Genomic DNA, 18894 nt, shown 5'->3' with positions numbered 1-18894 from the left:
ACAATAGGGAAAAAAAAGCCCTATTTGACAGTTTTTGATATTTATGGTGCTCTGAGAAAGGGCCTGGAGATTCAATTAAGTTTATTAAATGCAACATTTTATAAGCAATGTAATAAGGACTTAAAAGCACAATACAAGTGGGAAGCATTTGTAAAAGGCAGAATTTTTAACCTACAGATGACATGGCTGGAAAAGCAGAACTATTCATCGAATTTCTTCCGCTGGGGAGTGGCGGAAGAGGCCAGGTGTTAACAATGACAAGGGTGGAAGGCGGCTGAGGGAGTCAGCTGGGCAGGAAAGTGCTCTATTGATAAGCTACCACTTTGTGGGTATCAGTAATTCTGCTTCTACCTCTTCCAAAGATTCCTCTCATTTCTCTTCCTACTTTTCTTGCCTCTTTGAAATAGGAAATTGAAAGCGATGGTCATCTGGGAAGGAGTGGCTCTACTCCGGAAGCCTGGTCTTTCTTTAAGGAGTAGGTGCCGGTGTGTTCGGAGACTTGGGAGGGGCAGCGTGTTGCTTCCGTTACTTTTCCCCTAACCTCAGTCTCCTATCTATGTCAGGTAATCAATTTAGACCCACGGGAACCGAGCTTCAATCAGGTTTCCTTTGCCTCATTGGGGAGAGGAGGAAATAAGGACGCAAGGAACACAGTCTGTGACGGTTGAGCGGTTGAGCATTCGTAAGGAATGGACGACTCCCCAAAGAGTTGCTTCCTAACTCTGCTTTTAAATTTTTATGACACACGAAGTCTCAAAAAGATCTTGGTGAGAAAACTGCTGGGTGATTTGATAGTTTATCTCTTGGCAATTTGAGAATCAATATTCCTGCGTGGTGAGCTGGTAAGAGATATAATGATAAAATCTAGGCAGCTGAATATTTTAATAAAAAGGGGTGGTTGCCACCCTGGGGAGTGCATGAAGTCGCCCGAGATTCTGGAAGCCACTTTCCTTTTGTGCCAAGTCAAAGGCCTTAGATTGTAAAACACGGGGCACTTTGATTGCAAAAACAGAAATAGTGGTAATGTAGAATTAACTGACCCCCAAATGCCTTTTCATTACCAGTATACTTATTTTGGGGGACAATGGTATCTTCCAAAATGAGGCAGTGTGACACAGTAGTTAGACCCTCAGACTGAATCTGCGCCTTACTAAGTTGGAGCCTCTGGTGAGGAGCTTCACCTACGTGCCTCAGTTTCCTCATGAAGAGGATGATACGGAGATAATGTTCCCTGTCATATTGAGTTGTAACAATTACACAAAAATGCCCTTTGCAAAGTGCTCACCAGAAGTATGAAGTGATAATAATTATCCCTAGCATGGGAAACATTCAAGCAGAGAAAGACACCATTTCTGCCAGTTTGATTGTCGTAACTTCCAGGTTGTCTCCACATATGACGTCATCTAAATTGTTATTATTATTATTTGAGATGAGTCTTTCTCTGTTGCCCAGCCAGGCTGGAGTGCAGTGGTGTGATCCTGGCTCACTGCAACCTCTGCCTCCTGGGTTTAAGCGATTCTGCTGCCCCAGCCTCCCTAGTAGCTGGGACTACAGGCGCCGTCCACCACGCCCAGCTAATTTTTATACTTTTAGTAGAGATGGGGTTTCACCATGTTGGCTAGGCTGGTCTCGATCTCCTAACCTCAAGTGATCTGCTCGCCTTGGCCTCCCAAAGTGTTGGGATTACAGGCATGAGCCACTGTGCCTGGTCTATGTCATTTAAATCAATAATTAACTTTACTCTTTAGGAGCAGGTCAAGTAAATGGGGGTAAAACTTGTTTCGCTTATTAATTTAAATTGCCAGTGAAGCCTTTGGTCTCATCATGATGTTTTCCCTGCTAGGTTGTTTCAGAAAAAGCACATTTCACTTGTGGGAGAATTCTTATAAGCGTCAGTGGGGCTGGAGCCTGGTCAGGTCCTGGCTCTTTGGAGGGATGTGGTTGTGAAGACTAAGCGCATGGGCAAGATGGCCCTGCAGCCACTCCTGACTATGATAGCAGGCACAGGCACTCAAACGCGGATCACCTTTCAGGGTTCTGCAAATCAACCTCATTTTGTGCCATCATCCATCTGGTTGTAAAATGAAGCTAAGAAAAATAACTTAATCTGAATTCTTAGGACAAAGGTGGACGGGGTTTTTCCTTTACCTATTTGTGTATAAGGTAATATTTTCCTGGCTTGCTCTTAGTAGGCTTAAAGTTGTGGAAATGACATAATTTTAAGGGGTAGTCAGTGGGTGGTCCTTCTCAAATGCAAAGGGAAAATGTAGCCACTATTTTCATGATAAAGTCACTGTCATACCTTATTCTCAATGGCTGCCATTACAACACATTTTTCATTTTGCTTGTAAAAGAAAAGGTGAAATCCAGCAAATGCCTCTGCTATGCAAACTCTTAGGTTTGGAGAGATTTGCAAAGCTCCAGTTTTCTCTTGGAAAGCTTATTCTGGTCATGGAGGTGGGGATGGACTTAAAGTTTTCACCTTTCCCGTGAAGATGGTTTTATGAGAACTTGATTAATTGGGACTTGAAGGAAGCCTTTTTTTCTGGGTTCTATCTTTAAGGCCCAAGGCAACAAGGTTTTTGTGTGGGGAACTGAAATTTCAATTCAAAGCACATTAATCAGAAAATATTTCATAATGCTAAGACATAGGCTGGCATAGCTGGTATACTTTAGAACAGGACAGTAATTTATTCTAGGATTGCTTTATATAGGTTTACAGATGGCTTAAATGTTGTGGCTCAGGTGTGAGATCTAGCACGTATTTACTACAAAGACAATAATAAAGATGTAATTTCTGGTCTTAGCTCTGTCTTTGCCTCACCCCAGGCAAGTCATACACTTCCTCTTGTTATCTCTTTCTGAATCAGCAGTGATCATACTATGAGTTATGCATCCCACCCAAATGCCAACAGGAGAAAGGAGATGACATTTATAGAATACCTGAGCTCTTTAGAATGTATTCTCTAAGCAAAAGCCTTAAGCATTATATTCTGGAAATTATTCTGCAACTGCCCACCAACCTCTTCAAGCCCCAATAAAATACTCATCCTTCCAAAATAGCTTTTCTTTTTTTTTTTTTTTAAGTTAAAAATTTATTGACATTCTGAAAATATAATCATTGCAAAAAACTATTTAATATTGCTTTTAATTTATCACAGGAGTTACTTCCCAAAAATGTTAATCACAGCTGGATTGAAAGAGTCTTTGGGAAATGTGGCAATGTTGTTTATATAAGTATACCACATTATAAGTCTACTGGAGATCCAAAGGGATTTGCGTTTGTGGAATTTGAAACAAAAGAACAAGCAGCAAAGGCAATTGAGGTAGGTCCAGATCCTGAAGTCAGAACAGGCAAGAGGAAGAGAAGCAGCTCTGAAGATGCAGAGTCCCTTCCTGAATTAGTTCCCAAAGATTCCTGTCCTCCTCCAGAAGGGTAAAAGGCAGGGACTTCAGCCACTTCTATTTATACTATTCTTAACTCCTGAAATCCAAAATAGCTTTTCCTGGCCGGGCGCGGTGGCTCAAGCCTGTAATCCCAGCACTTTGGGAGGCCGAGACAGGCGGATCACGAGGTCAGGAAATCGAGACCATCCTGGCTAACGTGGTGAAACCCCGTCTCTACTAAAAAATACAAAAAAACTAGCCGGGCGAGGTGGCGGGCGCCTGTAGTCCCAGCTACTCGGGAGGCTGAGGCGGGAGAATGGCGTAAACCCGGGAGGCGGAGCTTGCAGTGAGCTGAGATCCGGCCACTGCACTCCAGCCTGGGCGACAGAGTGAGACTCCGTCTCAAAAAAAAAAAAAAAGCTTTTCCTGTTGAACCTCACCCATTCCAGTCACTTCTTTATACTTTTAGCACCTTAGCATCATATTCACATTGTATATTTCACTTTTGATCCACCACTTTATAACATCATCTCTCTAGTTGCCCACACTAGAAACCTCAGCACCCTCCTGGCCCCTCCCTCCGACTTGCTGTGTCTCCAGCTAGTGACAGAATCTAATCCGTTTCAGTGTGTCCTGGGACCCATGGCACTGGCACAGGCTCAGCGCTTTGACATTTTTCACCTGGTTGTCTCCACTGCCCACTCACAGATCTTTGTCACTCTAGCCTGGCCCCTTTCCAATTCATCCTTCTCTGTGCTTCTGAAAGATCTGTTAAAAACATACATCTGATCCTATCTGCTCTTTTCTTAAAATCCTTAAAACTCCTTGGCTTAGCACATAAGACAGTGCTTTTTCTGGATGCTAGCTCCCTTTCTGGGCACTCCCTTTGGCATCCCCCTGTTCCATGGTAAGTCTTTCCAGAGGGAGGATGCTTGAGTTGAGTCATGAAGTCCCCTCAAAATTATTCCAAGAAGAGCTCCCTGTGTTTTCCTGGCTTCGTGCTTTTGAGCTTTTGCACACATGGTTTCTTCTGCCTTCAATGTCCTCTCCTTACCTAGTCATTCTTAGTGGCTTTAACATTTAGCTTAAGCAACACGTCTACCAAGAAGACTTCAAGGACCCTCCCTCACCCCTTTCCCATCTGTTGTAGATCCTCATCCAGTGATCTCCCACAGAACTATGTAAATGGCCTTGTAAAAACTCGTCATTCTGTACCATAGCCATTCATGAATTTTGTCTACTGCTCATGATAAGCTGTAGATTCCGTAAAGGCTGGGATTGTACTTTTTGATTTTATATAAAAATCTAGCATCTACCTTAGAGCCAGGCACAAAGCAGGTCCTCAGTAAATGCCTGCCAAATGAATAGATAAAATTATTACTCTGGGCTGGATGCGGTGGCTCCCAACTGTAATCCTAGCACTTTGGGAGGCTAAGTCGGGCAGATCACGAGGTCAGGAGCTCAAGACCAGCCTGACCAACATGGTGAAACCCTGTCTCTACTGAAAATACAAAAATTAGCCAGGTGTGGTGGCATGCCCCTATAATCCCAGCTACTCAGGAGGCTGAGGCAGGAGAATTGCTTGAACCTGGAAGGCAGAGGTTGTAGTGAGCCAAGATTGTACCACTGCACTCCAGTCTAGGCAACAGAGTGAGGCTCTGTCTAAAAAAAAGGATTACTCTGGATGGGTGACCAAGGAACAGCAGAGGATCAAAAGCTGCAGCAACTTTAGGGCTTATAGATAATCTATGACTCAAGAAGTCTACATCATTATGGCCAAAAACAGACCATTGTATTCAGTCTCAAATATTATCCAAAGCTCCTTATTTTTACTAAAACATAGATTTTTCAGTTTTCCATATTAATAAATTATTTCTTTTTAAATTGAAAATATTTTCTTGGCCATGCACAGTTGCTTACACCTGTAATCCCAGCACTTCAGGAGGCCGAGGTGGTGGATCACCTGAGGTTGGGAGTTTGAGACCAGCCTGGCCAACAAGAGAAACCCCTTCTCTACTAAAAATACAAAATTAGGCCGGGTGCGGTGGCTCACGCCTGTAATCCCAGCACTTTGGGAGGCCGAGGCGGGCGGATCACGAGGTCAGGAGATCGAGACCATCCTGGCTAACACAGTGAAACCCCGTCTCTACTAAAAATACAAAAATATTAGCCGGGCGTAGTGGCGGGCGCCTGTAGTCCCAGCTACTCGGGAGGCTGAGGCAGGAGAATGGCGTGAACCTGGGAGGTGGAGCTTGCAGTGAGCTGAGATCGCGCCACTGCACTCCAGCCTGGGCAGCAGAGTGAGACTCCGTCTCAAAAAAAAAAACAAGATTAAAAAAAAAAAAAATACAAAATTAGCTGGGTGTGGTGGTGCATGCCTGTAATCCAAGCTACTCAGGAGGGTGAGGCAGGAGAATCATTTGAACAAGGGAGTCAGAAGTTGTGGTGAGCCAAGATCGCACCATTGCACTCCAGCCTGGGCAACAAGAGCAAAACTCCGTCTCAAAAAAAAGAAAAAAATTTTTTTTTTCTTGGTTGAGATGTCTCTTCACAAGTCTTTTCCAAGGAAAAATTTTCTCTCTTACCACCTACAAGCCATAACAAAGCTTAAAGATAACTCATAAATTCATTGTCACGGAATCAAGAAAACCAGAACAGGCAAATTGAAATGTGCAATTTGTTTACCATCAGATGAACTTAGGGGTGCCCACAGCTGCAGAATCTCAGGGTTAGAAGGACTTCTGATGTTGTTGGAGACAGAAGGACTTACTTTCCTGTCCCCTTTCCAGGCTCCTTCTAACAACAGGAATGAATTGACAGTGATCCATTGACAGAGGGAAAAGTATTCATATGTAAGAAACCTGGGTCCAGAGCAGCTCTCACTCAACCAAATTCTGTGGCCAAAACAAGCGAGGTAAGGATTTTCATTCAGCAGGTAAAGAAACACCTGCAGTGATGCAGGCAAGACACACTCTTGCTTAGGTGTCTAGAAAGGGCATCTTTAAAAAACAATTAATGTTTATGTGTATATACTAGGTGTATATATTTTTGGTGTATATGTGATTTTTTTTTTTTTTTCTTGAGATGATGTCTCACTCTGTTGCCCAGGCTAGAGTGCAGTGGCACAATTTTGGCTTTCTGCAGCCTTGACTTCCTGAGCTCAAGTGATCCTTCCCACTTTAGCCCTTCCAAATAGCTAGGACTACAGGCATACACTACTACATCCAGCTACTTTTTGTATTTTTTATAGAGATGGGGCTCCACCATCTTGCCCAGGCTGGTCTCGAACTCCTAGGCTCAAGCATTCCACCAGCCTCAGCCTCCCAAAGTGCTGGGACTACAGGTGTGATCCACTGCACCCAGTCCACGTGATGCTTTGATACAAGCATACGATAGGTAACAATCACATCAGGATAACTGAGGGCATCCTTGACCTCATTTCTTTGTGTTAGGGACATCCCAATTATACTCTTTTAGTTATTTTAAAATACGTATTAAATTATTGCTTACTGTAGTCATCCTGTTGTTCTATCAAATAATAGATCTTATTCATTCTGTCTATGTTTTTACCCATTAACCATCCCAGCATCCTCCTGCCCTCCCCTGCGATGCTTCCAAGCCTCTAGTAATCATCATTCTACTATCTCCATGAGTTCAAGTGTCTTAATTTTTAGCTCCCGTTTTTCTGTGACTGGCTTATTTCACTTAACATAAGATCCTCCAGTTCCACCCATGTTGTTGCAAATGATAAGATTTCATTCTATTTTATGGCTGAACAGTATGCCATTGTGTATATGTACTCCATTTTCTTTATCTATTCATCTGTTGATAAGCGCTTAGGTTTGCTTCCAAATGTTGGATATTGTGCACAGTGCTGCAGTAAACAGGAGTACGGATATCTCCTCAATATATTGATTTCCGCTCTTTTGGTTATATACCTAGCAGTGGGATTGCTGGATCATTTACATTCCCACCTTGTACGAAGGTTCTCCTTTCTCCACATCCTCACCAGCATTCATTATTGCCTGTCTTTTGGATATAAGCCATTCTAAGTGGGGTGAGATGACATCTCACTGTGGTTTTGATTTGCATTTCCCTGATAATTACTGACATTGAGCCATTTTCAATATACCTGTTGGCCATTTGTATGTCTTCTTTTGAGAAATCCCTATGAAGATATTTTGCCCATTTTTAACTGGATTATTAGAAATAGCATCTTTTGAAGACCCAGGAAAAACTCAACCCCTCACAACAATTTCCAATCATTCCCAGGCACTGGTTCCCAGGAATGGCCTGGAGCAAGCACGGTTTCACTGAGGAAAGGCCAGGGCCAGCTGAGCCTACCACAGCAATCGGTAGGCTCACACAGCTTGTGAGGTGCATTTATAAGGTCCCTTGGCTTCCCTGAAGGGAAGGCTTCCATATTATGCAGTAGTTAAGAGCTTGGGTTCTGGGACCAGAGCAACCTGCATTCAAATCTTTATTCTGCTATTTGCTAGCCATGTAAGTTATTTAACCTGTCTGAGCCTCAGTTTCCTCATTCGCAAAATAAGGGAAAGTAGTTTTCACACTTCAGTACTGTTTGCCTGGTACACAATAAGTGGTCAGCTAACAGAAGTTATCATTATTATCATTAGCTATTTATGATCATCGAAAGTAACAGAAACCTACTGTAATTCTAATTCGTAGGCTACCTAGGCCAAATAATTTTTCCAGACTTTCAAAATGACATAAACTGAAAGGCTGATTGAAGAAGTTTTGCTCAAATGCCCTGCCACCCTATTTAGAGCAGATAATTTGTGTCTCCACATGGCCTGCAGTTCCATTCTTAGTTTTTATTCTCGGTATTATAAGGCTGCTTTCTCTTACGAAACAGGAATCAGGAAGCTGCGGCATGAGCGGTATACACAGTCTGGTATCCACGCCCCCCTTCCCTGTCCATGCTTTACTGTGAATTATCCTGATGTTTGGGTGGCCTCACATGGGCGTCTTCAGCTGACTGAGAAAGTAAGATTCCTAGACTGGATTACAGAGGCAGCTGGCAGCCTTTCAGCTAAATTCTATTTTATAAAGTCTATAAATTTACTCAGAATCCAGTTACCAGCTGGTAGGGGGTGTATAAAACCATGGAGTTACAGAAGAGAAAAAAGAGTAATTCGATTGAGATTTATCCAAAGGATTTAAAATGTGATTTACCTGTGGGCCAGTTCCTGGTTTCAAGTGAAAACCAAAAACCAGTTCCAGGTTCACTAATTTTTCCTCATTTTCTTCCGGTTCACCTCCTGAGTCCTAAAACAGGAAACCAAGCACCAATTATCCTAGATGTTGTCTTTACTTCTCATGTAAAGAAGATGATAGCTTAGCACTAGTTTTTTTTTTTTTTTTCCTATTCTAATCCATTAACTTTTGGTTATTTTGGATTAAGCTACAAATGATAATTACATCAAGCAAGAGAAATGACATATTATGCCTTTTAGAACTTTGCCAAATGATTTATTTCATGCAGTTCAAATTGAATGTCACTGTCTCACATTTATCACAATGCATCTTGCATTGTGCAATTTTACCCTAGAAATGCACTTAGCACCTCGAGATGCATTGTGAGATTTCAGCTTGAGAGGTTCACAACACATAGGGCATTTACAAGCTATTCCTGAAGAGGAATTACGCAGTGGATGGAGGACGCAAATGTGGATGGAGGATGAAGCAGAGGAACAAAACAAATCTTTGAGGGCTTAGAGATGAAAAACTATAGCTGTTAGTGAATAAGTAAAGTTCTGTATATGAATTGCAAGTATTTGCTGATTTTAAACAAATTATGCCATATTCCTTTAGAGCAGATTCAAAATGTTAAGTATACTAATATGTTATTCAAACAGTAAACCTCCCATCCCCTATGAAAGTGATGATTGAGCGCTCCAGGGTATGAATTCTCTCAGTGACTTACATGTTGAAAAGTATCCAGGCCCAGGTGGGAGGCCACAGGACCTCACCTACAATGTTGGCACTTAGAACTCCTAGCCACTAAAGTGAGGTGTGTTGTTCTTATCATGAACAAATTGTTAATATTTCAACTTGTGGGGAACAAGGGTGTTCAATTTATACACATCCCTTGCTTCAAAGGGCCTTTTGTTAGACAGATGTGATGAAATTTCACTTCAAACAACCATTTCCGACATTGGCAAATTTAGGTGTGGATGCAGCAGGTGCATGTGTCAATAAAGGTAGCATTAGTGTCCGTAAGAAAAACCTCACTTACCTTAATTAGCGGTGGGAAGTGAAACAAGTTTATGTAATCATGGGTTAATTTCTCAATGGCTGACTGTTAAAAAAAAATCATATGACTTTATTAATGATCCAACAATACCAAGAGAAGATTAAAATCATTGGGTACAAACAAAAACATTCCTTATTTACCTAGTTCATAAAATATCTTGGGGGCATTAATATCCAACGTCTATTGAGAATAAATCTCATTGTCCAAAGCAGTGTAGGTGGTTTGTAATTATTTAAAGGACCAGAAATTTTTAAAAATTATTTTTTCTTTTGGAGACCGGGTCTCATTCTACCATGCAGGCTGGAGTGCAGTAACACTATCATAACTCACTGCAGCCTTGAACCCCTGAGCTCAAGAGATTCTTCCATCTCAGCCTCCCAAGTGGCTGGGACTCAGGCATACAGCACCACACCAGCTAATTTATTTTATTTTATTTTTTGTAGAGATGGGGTCTTACTCTGTTGCCCAGGCTGGTCTTGAAATCCTGGCCTCCTGCCTTGACCTCTCAAAGTACTGGGATTACAGGGATGAGGCCAAGAAAAGGAAGACATTTTAAAGATGTTGAACCTCAGACTAAGCAATAAATAAAACCATTTTTCAAACACCGGCAGAGTATAGTACTGAGAAGTGGATGTTCTAGGGTACAGAATGCAGGTGCCACTCTGAGTAACGGTGAGAAAAGCAACATAGCACATGAGTATAACACCAGACTTTCAGGAAGGCTAGAATCTCACTAAAAGGTTGATTGCATTATAAGAACATTTCTATGGATATGTGTCCAACATCACCTCTGCCAATGAAACACAAAGAAATCTGAAAGGAAAGGAAGACAATTTATGATGATGTTTTGGATACTCAGCAGGCACAGTTCAGATTTTCTAAGAACTGATTGCGGAGAGAGTAAAAAAGTACCAACCTGAGAAAATTAGATGCATTTTATTTTAAAGCAAAATAAAAACTGTTGACAGCTGACAATGTAATGAACACTTATTGGGTGTTCAATCCTACTTCTTACACTCAGCTCCTTCACACGAGGGCTTGCAGGCTCAGAGAAGAAGGGAGCCATGGTCAGGCTTAAAGGGAGGGACAAACACACAGCAAAAGAATGGGTCGGGGCTGGGTGTGGTGGCTCACATCTGTAATCCCAGCACTTTGGGACGCTGAGGTGGGCGGATCATGAGGTCAGAGGTTCGAGACCAGCCTGACCAACATGGTGAAGCCCCATCTCTACTAAAAATACAAAAATTAGCCAGGTGTGGTAGTCCGCGCCTATAATTCCACCTACTCAGGAGGCTGAGGCAGGAGAATCGCTTGAAACCGGGAGGTGGAGGTTGCAGTGAGCCAAGATTGCACCATTGCACTTCAGCCTGCACAGCAGAGTAAGACTCCAGCTCAAAAAAAAAAAAAAAAAAAAAAGAATGGATGGATATACTACTCCACTGTCCAGTTTGATCACCTACCATTCCATTTAAGGACTGAGAGACTCTTGGAGAAAGTACACAACAATTGTGCCTTCCTCAGTGAAAGTGCAAAGAATAAAGGATACATTCTTACCATCAGGCTGTGTGTGAGAAACACTTGAGACAGGGACCCGGAGGACTCCTCCAGTGTGGATATACTCATCCCCAAAGGCCCAGCTTGGAGCATTACTTATCTTGATTGCCCTGAGAGTCTATGCAGGGCCCTCCTAGAGTAAGTGCACACAACCCTTTCCCTTTATCTTTCCCTCTCATATAAACTTGTTGGAAATCCCCACGCTCTGGCTGAGTTTAGAGGTCACCTGTTGGCTGAGCCCCTACTGGGCAGCCATTCTTACATATAGCTCCAGCCTTGGCAGTAAGCGGGAGGGTCCGCATTCCACACTTTGGAGACTGCCCTTCTGTGAATGATTGTCTTTGGAAGCTCATGCAGACGCACTCAGGAGTTTGAGGGCAGTGTTAGGTCCCCCAACAGATGCAGGCTACTCCTTCATTTGGAGCTCTGGGCAGACCCTCTGCAGATGTCATAAAAAGAGGACATCACACTGACCCCACTCTTAGTGGGTCAAATAGTTTTTGTTTTTACTTTTAAGTGGCTGCTTCCAATAGGGCTTTTTCTCTCTGCATGTTCCTTGGCTTCTCTGCAGGCTCAGACCCCTGTCCCTACCTTTTTTTTTGAGATAGGGTCTCACTCTATTGCCCAGGCTGTAGTGCAGTGGTGTAATCACGGTTCATGGCAGCCTCAACCTCTTGGACTCAAGCAATCCTCCCACCTCAACCTCCCAAGTAACTGGGACCACCACAGGCGTGCACCACATGCCTGGCTAATTTTTGCATTTTTTGCAGAGGCAAGATTTTGCCATGTTGCCCAGTCTGGTCTTGAACTTCTGGGCTCAAGTGAGTTGCCCACCTTGATCCCCCAAAGTGCTGGGATTACAGGCATGAGCCACAGTGCCTGGCCCTTAGACCCTTTTGACCACTGATTCTATCTTAAAGCTTTTCCAAACTTTGGCTTTTGTAACAGCATTATCTCCTCATTTCCTACTTTGTGGACACACATTCCTGCCTTCCTCTTCACCTTCCTGGCCAAATACATCCTTTCTGCCAAAGACAGAAAGCTTCCTAGCTGGAAGAAGACTACTCTTGAGCAGGGTGTAGAGGTGGCTGTGCTGTCCTTTGTTTTATTATTACTTTTTAATGAGGTGAAATTCACATGCCATAAAATTAACCAGTACCTCTATCTAGTTCCAAAACATTTTCATCATCCCCAAAGGGGACTCTACTCCCATTAGGCAGTCAATAACCATTGCCTCCTCCCCCCAGCAGCTGGCAATCACTGATCGCTTTCTGTCTATGGATTCACCTATTCAAGATGTCTCATACAATATGTGACTTTTGTGTCTGGCTTCTTTCATTTAGCATCATGTTCAAGGCTCATCTATGCTGCGGCACATATCAGTGTGGAGTCCTAATAAGTTAAGTAAGCTACAACAAGGAGGGGGTCCCAGGTGGGGGATAACAATTGTTCTGAGAGACGGCTAATCACACACAATCACAACACCTGTTCCCAAATACCTCATTCTGCAAGTAACCCCAGCAGCATGACCTTGTCTGCACACCCTATCTGCATGTAGCCCCTCCAGTATGATCTCATAAAACTTCCCTCAAGCCCCTGCCTCTTGGCAGACAGCCCCTTCTCTGCTGAGGTGCCCATTGCACCCTTGCAACACATCTTCATACTTTGTGTAATAAATCTGCCTTTCTTTACCTATGACTGTCTTGGTAAATTATATTACTGCCTGCGACAGCGGCCCCAGCCAGTCTGCCCACATCAATCAGTACTTCATTGTACTTTCCTTCTTGAGCCTGAGAACAGCCCTCTTACCTGTGGCATCTTCCTCTTCTCTCCATGCGCATTTTTGTTACACTGCAGTGCTTATTATTGTCTACATTTATACCCTCCTGTTTTTTCAAAACCCAGCCTTGCCTTTTTAATCCATTTTAAAACTTCCAGAAGCAAAGTGCAAACATGTCCATTCTCAATACTCCCGACAGCTGGTCATATTCCAGCTTTTCCCCCCAGCCTGAAGTTGTAAGCTGTCCAGGATCTGGCCCCACCTTCTTTCCACTTCAGGTTCCATGCATTCTACTCATCACTCGTGTTCTGTAGACAGCTGTTTAAGCTACTCAGATCGGGACTCATCTTTTCTGTTCCTCCACATTCTCTTCCATTTCTCTTAACTCTTTGTTCTCTCTGTCTAGATTAATGTTCTTTCCTTTCCTGGTCTACATTCCAAAATCTGTCATTCCTCCAAGATCCGGCTCAAGGGCTACCCACTCTGTGAAGTTTTCCCTTTCCATCTCCCACCATGGCCTCTCCCAAGTCTGGGTAATGAATCGCTCCTTTCCTCCCAATTGCCAAGGAGATGCTGTATGCATTCCTTAACCACAGGTTTCTTTGACTCTTCATAGGCCCAGTCTCACAATTAGTAGCCATTCACTGAATTTGCTGAACAATAAACAATAAGTCTGGACTTTGCTTGCCTAAATGATACCTCTCGGCATGAAAGGGGTACTTAGGTTTATCCAGGGCTACCCTTGGAAAGATGTATATCACTGAGGGCATCTGGTGAGGTATCCCAGCTCACCACCCCATCTTCTGAACTGATCCTTAAGAAATACTGGTCCTTAGCCGGGTGCGGTGGCTCACGCCTGTAATCCCAGCACTTTGGGAGGCCGAGGCGGGCGGATCACAAGGTCAGGAGATTGAGACCACGGTGAAACCCCGTCTCTATTAAAAAATACAAAAAATTAGCTGGGCGCGGTGGCGGGCGCCTGTAGTTCCAGCTACTCAGGAGGCTGAGGCAGGAGAATGACGTGAACCCGGGAGGCGGAGCTTGCAGTGAGCGGAGATTGTGCCACTGCACTCCAGCCTGGGGGACAGAGCGAGACTCCATCTCAAAACAAACAAACAAACAAACAAAAAGAAATACTGGTCCTTTTCAAAGATGGCAGGTGGGAAGGGGAGGTGGGAGCATCTTATTTGGTATCTGCCAAATAGGACAAGATTTACAAAATTTCTTTTTTGGAGCTCTGAAACATCTCTGTACTGCAGAAAATACTTTTTCCTACTGTGGCCCACCTAAGCCAGCATAGCTTTTAGGATGGACTTGCCCACACCCCAAGGCTGGGATCACATTCTTTGCCAGTCTTCGAGAAATACGCTATGCATGGGTTTTCCTGCCCTTCTTCTAGGAGGGAGAAGACAGCAAGGTCCTCTTTCTGTTGTGGAGATGTTCTCTGGTGGGTGAGTGCTGAGCTGTTATGCAAAGGGTGCTGAGAGTCTGTAAGGATGTTTCTTCCTGGACCTAGGGTCCACAGAATGAAATGAATGGGCTCTCTTTGGGTCTTAATGGGGATTTCTCTAGAAAGGTCAGTGTGGGTAGCTCTGAGATAGGGAGTAGTTGGCATGCTGGTAGAGCCTTTGTGAAGGTGTGGATTTGGACAGGAGGCTGCTTTTTCTAAATTTTCTCCTTTATTCTGTGTCTCTTCTTTCTAACCTATACATACTCGTCCATCTACCCACACTGGAATGGGGGTGCGGGTTTGAGGAGCAAACTTGATTTTATTCTAAGATGTCTCTTGAAATAAGATTAATCACAATGACCACACAATGCCAGCAATTGTTATTCAGTTTAAGTTGCTAAGTTGAAAAAACAAAAACAAACAAACAAAAAACCATGACCACGACCACCACAGCAAACACAGAGGTTTAGCTTTGAAACTACTTAACACTTAAGTTTTGGGGGAAATGGTAGAATTTCCTGAGTAAGTGAGGATTAAAACACATACAAGGTGGCGTCTGTTCCAGGTCATAATGACAAAAATTACAAATGCCTTTAGGTTACTGCATTGGCTTACGTTTCCCTCTGGCCATGCAGAAATTCCGGGGTCCTTAGGGATTCCTGATGGACTTTTGTCTCTAGAATTAAACTGAGTCACCTCCTGCTGTTCCGGGTGGATGGCTGTTTTCCAGGCACCACACTGCCTTTGTGGTATTTTTTACAGCTGTCTTTTACCATTATCTCATAAGCAGTATCTGTTTTCTCCACCAGATTAGAGACTTCCTGAGGACGGGAGGTGATATTCAGGTATCTCCCTGTGACTCCTACTATACCACGTATGCATCTTTATGCTGTTGGATTATGAGGAAGGAATAGGGGTGCTTGGGGGCGGCCACTGATTATCAACTGATGTAAGCATTTCAGCACAGTAATGACCGGCATAGCACCGTTTCCATCTGCAGCCCCTAATGTTTGATCTGCTGCATAGTAGGTGCTCAGTAAAGATCTGTTGATGGAGGTCAGGCATGGTGGCTCACGCCTGTAATCCCAGCACTTTGGGAGGCTGAGGTGGATGGATCATTTGAAGTCAGGAGCTCGAGACTAGCCTGGAAAACATGGTGAAACCCCGTCTCTACTAAAAATACAAAAATTAGCTGGGTGTGGTGGCACGCTTCCATAAACCCAGCCACTTGGGAGGCTGAGGCAGGAGAATCACTTGAACCCAGGAGGTGGAGGGTGCAGTGAGCCGAGATCACGCCTTTGCACTCCAGCCTGGGCAACAGAGCAAGACTCTGTCACACACAAAAAAAAAGATTTGCTGATGGAATGTTCTCCCTTTCTGAGGTACCTTGAAGTGAATGATATGCCCCTTGGAGACAATGCCCATGTCTTTCAGGTCTTCTTCCTCCAGCAGCAGTAGCCGCTTCCCTGTAATGTTGTTTTCTTTGAACAAGCTTGCATATACGCTCATCTCTGCTGAAGAGTCACCTGAAGGAAGTGATTAGAAAGCAGTATAAAATTAGATGAAATCACATCCAAAACAAAGTTAACTCCATGAATTAAGAAGGTAACTTATTCCACTTGCCTTTTCTGACGAGCTGCTGAACCCAACAATACTGTGAAAGAGAGGACACATATGGTTTTGAAGATTCACACATGGTCAGTGGCCGGTCTTCACAGTAAACATAGAGTTTTCAATAGATCAAAATAGCTTTAATTCCTGGCTCAACCACAGAGGTAAAATAGAAGACTTTCTCTTTGTAGTTTTAAAACCTCAAGCTTTCAAATGGGAGATATCCCTCTCTTCGGGGGTCTTGGACAGTTAAAAGACCATTGGTTTCCTCCTTCTTTGGGAGATATTTTTAAATCCTTTCAAGAGGGTTCTTACTTATAGTGATTTTTCCATTTATGTGCCAGTGGCCCCCTGGATTGCTGAGGGGCACCGGTTTACTCAGGAATTCTATGAGTTCTACGGACCACACAGCAGTGGACGGAAAGAATCTTCTGTTCTAGGCCAGGTTGTGAAGTAGCCACGTGGCCCCGGCCAAGTCAAAGTATGGAGCTTCCTATGTAGAATGAGGAGACTGGACCCAGTGACCCTTAGTCCCTGTATATCACACGGCCTGGGTTTATTGGTGGCCTCTCACAGTACCTTGGTGAGGGGAGAAGGATGGGAGGGCAGACTCAGTCCCTCTGATTCTCTGGGGGAGTCCTCAACTCTGGAATTTTATTTAAGTGGCCTGGAAACCACTCAACCTCAGAGCAAAGACTAAAAATAGCTGTTAGAACTCAGTGCTTTTTAAAAAATTCTTTTCAAATGAGAGGGAAACTTTGCAGCAAGGGATAAAGAGATTACATCCAGGCTTGTGAATAAAGGAGACCCTGAGTCCTCTTTCCTTGTTAAGCAAGGCTGGCAGGAAAGTGAGGCTCACTGGGGCTCAGTGAATGGGAAGAAATAGTGGCAACTGGTGCCAAGTTTCCTTACCCTATGGAAGCCAAAGAGGTTAGCTAATGTTGAAAGCAGGTGCACTTCAAAAGAATACAAAGGGCAGAGAGGGAAATGCCTGGGCCCAAAACCAGTTTGAGCTAGGTAAACAGATCTTTTGAGGAGTTTCCAGTAGCTAGTCTGCACTTCGTGGCACCTGGTCTGTTCCCTGGGCTGGAGCCCAAACCCACTAAGGCTCACATTACATCTTTTGTTTTTTTCATTTTAATTTAGTGATACCCTGAGCTTGTTAAATAGACCTGGATAGGCATAAGTCCCTGAGTTTTATAGAACTTAAAACAATTTTTTTTTTTTTTTTTTGAGATGGAGCCTTGCTCTGTTGCCCAGGCTGGAGTGCAGTGGTGCGATCTTGGCTCACTGCAACCTCCACCTTCCGTGTTCAAGTGATTGTCTTGCCTCGGCTTCCCAAGTAGCTGGGATTATAGGCATGCGCCACCACACCTGGCTCATTTTTGTATTTTTAGAAGAGATGGGGTTTCACCATGTTGGCCAGGCTGGTCTTGAACTCCTGACCTCAAGTGATCCTTCTGCCTCAGCCTCCCAAAGTGCTGGGATTACAGGCTACCTCGCCCAGCCTAGTCCCCGAGTTTTCTTATCAGGAATTTTCTTACCTGTTTTGTCCCTAAGAAAATAGATATGGTGATGTAACAGACTAAGTTGGATTGTTTCTCAGGGTTTCTATCAAGAATGCAGAGTGCAGGACTTCCTTTGGATTTCAATAGTCTGAGTGCAGCCTCTCAAAAACATAGAGCTTATCTGGCTAAAGCTATCGGGAATGTCTGGGCGTGCTTGTGTCTATTCCCGCGTGGGAGGCCAGAGTGAGGCTGGCAAATATGATGCCTCGTTTTCAAACAGGCCTGAGGTAGAAGGAAAGCCAGTTCAGTGGTGTCCCAGTTCAGTTCAGTCCAGCACTGCCTTGACCAGATCCTCCTCTACCACGGCTCAAGGCCATCCCTGTTCTTTTAAAAAGATTTAAGATCACTTTTTTCTTAAGTATGTTCATTTGTTTTCTCGAGCTGCCACTTTAATTTCCTCATTGGTATTTGTTATTGTATTCTGGAATACTTTCAGAGCAAATAGGAAGGTAGAACCCACTTAGAAGAGTTGCAGATACTTGCTTTACTCTTGAGGCCTTATTTTCAATCATTATTGCATTAAAAACAGAAAAAAGGCCAGGTGCAGTGGCTCACACCTGTAATCCCAGCACTTTGGGTGGCGAGGCGGGCAGATCACTTGAGGTCAGGAGTTTGAGACCAGCCTGACCAACATGGTGAAACCCCGTCTCTACTAAAAATACAGAAATTAGCCAGGCATGCTAGTGGGCACCTATAGTCTTAGCTACTCAGGAGGCTGAGGCAGGAGAATCGCTTGAACCTCAGGAGGTGGAGGTTGCAGTGAGCTGAGACTGTACCACTGCACTCCAGCCCGGGCGACAGAGCAAGACTCTGTCTCAAAAAAAAAAAAAGAATTTGTCAACTTCTCCTAGTTAGACTTTCCTAAGGCCCAATCTCTTTACCTAAAAACTTAGGGATAAATTTATGAAATACCTGCCCAAGTCAAATAAGGCATGAATACAAAGAGCTTACCACATCGTCTTCTGTCCATGCACCAATCTCAAAGGAAGGCAGCAGCTGCATGGGAAATATGCATGAAACGAAAAAAAGGTAATATTATCATTGTCTTTTTGGTTCATCCTCTTGTCTCACTGTTTTAGCTCTCAGCTGCTGCTCTGGCTTGGTTCCTCCTGCAGGTTGGGTTGAATGGAAAACAGTTTTCCTGACCTTAAGAGGCAGTTCTCAGTGCTCCGGTAATGTTCACCAATCTCTCAGTAACAATTCATGTACTTTGGGAGCTGTTTCATATTCCTCTGTTGGTACCTGGCTTTTACATCCCACAATAAGG

At 43.7% G+C, this 18894-nt stretch overlaps 1 protein-coding gene across 5 annotated transcripts in view; it reads right to left on the bottom strand.

Annotated features, from left to right (window-relative positions):
- Window positions 1-18894, bottom strand: part of MAP3K20 (mitogen-activated protein kinase kinase kinase 20) — a 193658-nt gene that overhangs the window by 21214 nt on the left and 153550 nt on the right. For 4 of the 5 annotated variants that reach the window (XM_065525653.2, XM_005573500.5, XM_005573502.5 and 1 more), the window contains 5 exons: window positions 18579-18623; window positions 16072-16102; window positions 15835-15974; window positions 9647-9709; window positions 8584-8676 (listed from right to left, as the gene is read on the bottom strand). In XM_065525653.2, coding sequence (XP_065381725.1) covers window positions 8584-8676; window positions 9647-9709; window positions 15835-15974; window positions 16072-16102; window positions 18579-18623 — 372 coding nt within the window. Of the gene's footprint in view, window positions 1-6251; window positions 6282-8583; window positions 8677-9646; window positions 9710-15834; window positions 15975-16071; window positions 16103-18578; window positions 18624-18894 lie in introns of those variants that run through there. The other variant, XM_074009468.1, reaches the window with a different exon arrangement.

The sequence above is a fragment of the Macaca fascicularis genome, chromosome 12, assembly GCF_037993035.2.
Source record: "Macaca fascicularis isolate 582-1 chromosome 12, T2T-MFA8v1.1".
In the NCBI taxonomy this organism is placed as follows: domain Eukaryota; kingdom Metazoa; phylum Chordata; class Mammalia; order Primates; family Cercopithecidae; genus Macaca; species Macaca fascicularis.
This window is presented reverse-complemented; position numbering and strand designations above follow the sequence as displayed.